This window comes from Trachurus japonicus, chromosome 10 (genome assembly GCF_045865225.1).
Source record: "Trachurus japonicus isolate A0001 chromosome 10, Traja_1.0".
Taxonomy (NCBI): Eukaryota; Metazoa; Chordata; class Actinopteri; order Carangiformes; family Carangidae; genus Trachurus; species Trachurus japonicus.
Genome location: NC_140916.1, coordinates 9,071,493 through 9,075,693, shown reverse-complemented (window position 1 = coordinate 9,075,693; position 4,201 = coordinate 9,071,493). Strand labels below are relative to the sequence as shown.

General features: G+C 46.2%; 1 protein-coding gene across 1 annotated transcript; it reads right to left on the bottom strand.

The window, feature by feature from the left end:
• Positions 1 to 2,625, bottom strand: lbx2 (ladybird homeobox 2). The gene is made up of 2 exons (XM_085789182.1): positions 1,959 to 2,625; positions 1 to 1,224 (listed from the first exon to the last, which is right to left on the bottom strand). The coding sequence occupies exons 1-2, from the start codon at positions 2,296 to 2,298 to the stop codon at positions 740 to 742; spliced, it is 825 nt and encodes a 274-aa protein (XP_085645308.1). The 5' UTR covers positions 2,299 to 2,625; the 3' UTR covers positions 1 to 739.
• Between the last annotated feature and the right edge of the window lie 1,576 nt (positions 2,626 to 4,201).

Genomic DNA, 4,201 nt, shown 5'->3' with positions numbered 1-4,201 from the left:
CCTTTATTTACATAGATGCTGATTAAATAGAATGTTACAATAAAATTATCCCATAGGATGTTTGTTCGTTTGTTTGATCTATATACAGAAACTCAGCGCGTGGAGAAGTTTGCAAGGGACTCTGCGTCCCTCGCGCTGCGCACAGTATGCAGGCCCTGCAGAGACAAACACGTTTCGCTCAGGACCAAAAGAGAAAAAAAAAATAGTATTACATCTTGAGGTGGGATGGACTGTGCATGGAAGAAAAAAACAAAAGGGTGGATGAGGAGGAGGGAGGGGGGTAATTTAAATATTTGGCAAAGAGAATGCGAATAAATTGCAAACAGAAATAATAATAATAATAAGAAGAAGAAGAATCATTGCACAACTTTCCACACACACACACCCTCCAAAAGAAAAGAAGGTGAGATATTAAAAATGTTTACATTGATGTTCAAGTCTCCCCTGTACCACAACAGTCAGGTGGGTCTGTCTGAGAGGAAGGAGCGCAGTGACGGAGCTGGAAGGCTTCACAAGTCCGATTAATAAATTAAAATGAACGAGAGAGAGAGAAAAAAGAGGATGAGGAGAAAAAAACGTTCCTGAAATGTTTATATATCATGTGTATATTCTCCTTTTTGTCAATATCCGTGCAAAAAAGTTTGGGAAGAAAAAAATGCCCCCTTGTTTTTTCTTTTTTTTTATATTCTTGTGTTATTCTTATGAAAATCACACCCCCCTCCCCCTCCCTGACTGACTGTCAATCGTCCACCTCGATCTCCTCGTCGTCCTCCGAGAACTCATCCGTGGTTTGGTCTCTGGATGAGGAGGGGGACTGTGGGAAGGCCCGGTGTCCTCCTCCTCCTCCTCCTCCTCCTCCGTCGTGCGAGGTCGGGGAGACACTGGGCGACCTGGCCTCGGGCCCCGCGCCCTCGTCAATGTTCTCCATGGTGACGAGCTTCTGCAGGGTCTGTGGCGTGATTTTCTTGAGCGACTCCACGTCCGCTTTCATCTCCTCCAGGTCCCGCTTGAGCTTGGCCCTGCGGTTCTGGAACCAGGTGATGACCTGCGCGTTGGAGAGACCCAGCTGCTGCGCGATCTGGTCTCGGTCTGCCGGGGAGAGGTACTTCTGGTACAGGAACCGCTTCTCCAGCTCGTAGATCTGGTGGTTCGTGAAGGCCGTCCGCGACTTTCTCCTCTTCTTGGACGTCTGCCTCTGGCCGAAGGCGTTTATATGCTCGCGACCTTGGAAGAATAGGAAACAAAACAACAAAACACATGAAACAAGGCAAAGGCAGAAAAAAAGGGGGGCACTTCTACTTCTTCTCTTTCTCTCTGCCCCCTCAGCAGCTGAGCAGCAACAGAGAACACAGTGCAGAACACAGCGGGCCTGTCCTCGGCTCACTTCTCTAAACATTATAGCTATTTAATTCACTTGATTTAAACAGGAACCTTGAAGAGCTCGGCCGGACCAGCAGCAGCAGCAGCAGCAGCTCCTGTTGGATCCAGCTGAGCTTAATAATAATAACTCACCTCCCTGACACATTCCCTGGCTTATTATTATGAACCAGAGTTGAATGAAACTCAAATATTTTGGTAGTTAAGTTGATTATTATGCAGCAGATCAGACTCCACGTGTGTGTTTATACTGCATGGCACTGCAGGCACTTACTTGGCCATAATGGCTGATTGACTTTTGACAGCATGTATAAGGCTGCTGGAGTAGCCGGTGTTATCAGCCACATGTGGAGCTTTATAGATCATTTGCATGAACGTTTTAATGCGTAAATATCACATTTGCATTTTTGGTTTAGTGTCTAGTCCACATTCCCACAGAGCTGTCCCTCCATGTCCACCCTAAAAGTCACAACAAACCCAGCTGCCTCTGCTCTGCTCACTCTCACTCTTGTTTTTAAAGTCACTCTGCTCGTCTGATGAACCTTTAAAAAACAAAAAACACACAGAATGTCAGTGTTTACCTTCCGCTGCCTGGATAACGCTGACTTCCAGACCCTTAAACGTTTTGCTGGCCAACTCCTCCAGCGCGCACAGCGGCGAGGAGGGAGTGGTGATCCCGTTCCTCGCCGAGTTAGAGCCCGTGACTTTCTCCAGCACTCTCGGCGGACAGATAGTACTGGCCACCGTTTTCTTCACGGACGGTTTGTTTAGGATATCCTCAATGCTGAACGGCGTTAAAGGCTTGTTGGAGTTGGCCGGCGGCGGCAGCTGGTCCAGAGGAGCCCGTCTCCTCTCCTCGCCGCCGCCGCCGCCGCCGGACTGCAACACAGAACCTGCCTTCATGTCTTTACTGGAGGTCATCGCAGTCCCGAAGAATCGATCGCTGCTTCCCACAAGTAAAGAAAAAAAAAAAAAAAAAGGTGGAAAAAAAAGTTGATTATTTCATTCAAATGCTCGTGTAAATGGTCCACGCTGTCTCCTCCGGTGCTCGGCGTCTCTCGGAGTCCTCTCCTCTTAGATTTGGACACTTTAAAGCCCGAATGTCGCAACTTTAGTTCGCCTGAGAGCTTTCCTCCAAAATAACCATGCTTCGGGCGTTGTTGCAAAAGGCAAGCCGGACTGTATTCCCCTCAGAGACTCGCAGTTCCCCTGCCAAGCTCCATGTAGATCTTTAGGAAGTAACAGACTGGAGGGGGGTGAATCCCTGCAAGGGGGAAAAAAGCCCGTCTCAAGCAGCAAGAAACAGAAAGCGACTGCTAACGAGTTATTGTTGATTGGGCGAAGTTCAATTAGAGAAACACTACACTACTTGCTGACCCGCTGCTGCGTCTTAAAGGGCCGGACCATAATAACTAATTGGACGTGGGGAATAGGAGGAGTCTGTTGCTGCCCGAGGAGAAAGAGAGAAAAAAAGAGAGAGAGAGGGAGAGAGAGATGCCTCCTGAACTGTTTATGCATCTGTTTCCCTCTGCTGGTCTCCTCTGCTTCTAGAAAGGGAGAGTTGATGGCCATTAAAACACTGCCACCAGCATCTTTGCATTATGGGAAAGTTGTGAGGCAGAGCACCAGGGCCAACAATGGTCTCTCTCCAGCCGTGATCCCCCCCATTTTTTAGTGCGTAATTACGCATCCAGCGTTGTGCGTAATGTTGTGCGCATTAGACACAGTGTTAACACTTAAAAACAGACACATTAAGACATTTACGGAGCTGAGTCTGAAGATTATTTAACATATTTTCTTACAATTAAACACACGACAGGTGGTGATTTATGACCATATACACACGTTTGTTCAGGCTAATTATATACAACTTTATCATAGGTGTAGAGGAAAGATTGGAAAGTTGATTTATGAAACTAAAGCAATATATATATTTTTTTTTTCCAGATTTTGAATGCAGAAATTTGCAGAATTGTATTTATTTGTTGAGTTTTGTTCCAGTGCGTCCTTCTCTCCTCTTCCCCTGTGTGTTTCAGTGTGACCCTGTCCCTGCAGGTGAAGCCCACGAGTTACGGTGTAATTTAATGCGGAAGCGTGAAACAGGCGTCTTAACAAAGGTGACGCCGAGCTGCGGCTCAGAGTCTGAGTGTGAATTTTACTGAGAGAGATTTAGCATGGAGAGAAAGAGAGAGAGAGATAGAGAGAGAGGGAGGGAGAAAAAGAGAGAGAGAGAGCACGGGGACGAGCTGGACGCGGAGCAGAGCAGCAGGTACGTTTTGTTTAGAGGAAACAACTTGTTTTTATTTAAGACTTGTGAGATTTAACACGTTTGGCTGCTGTCGCCACTCGGGCTCTTTATTTCGTTTTAACACCTCACAGTCAGAGATTAGACAGGAACGAAATATGCAGTTTGGATCTATTAGAAATAAAAATAAAAAAAAGAGGAAGGTGTGAAATATTTTGTTGAACGGAAAAACCCACGGTGTTAAATGTCTGGATTAAAAATATATCACCAGACATTTATGTGCGTAAAAAGAAACTCCTCGTGCTGTCTGAGATATTCCAGCATCTGAATTACAATCCACGCGTCAGCTGCTGCTGCTGCCAGAGGTTGAATAAAACAAACAGTGGTGGGAGAAGAAAAAAAAACAGCATTTTCTTTTCTTTTCTTTTTTTTTTTTTTAAACAACAACAATGAGGTTATTCTGAGCCATTTGGATGGAGAGGTGCTGCTGCCTGCTGCCGCCCAGGAAGCCACTGCGGAGCCGCTTCTTGTGCCAACAGGAGCATATGGTGACATTGGTTTAGGGACAGAGTTATAAAA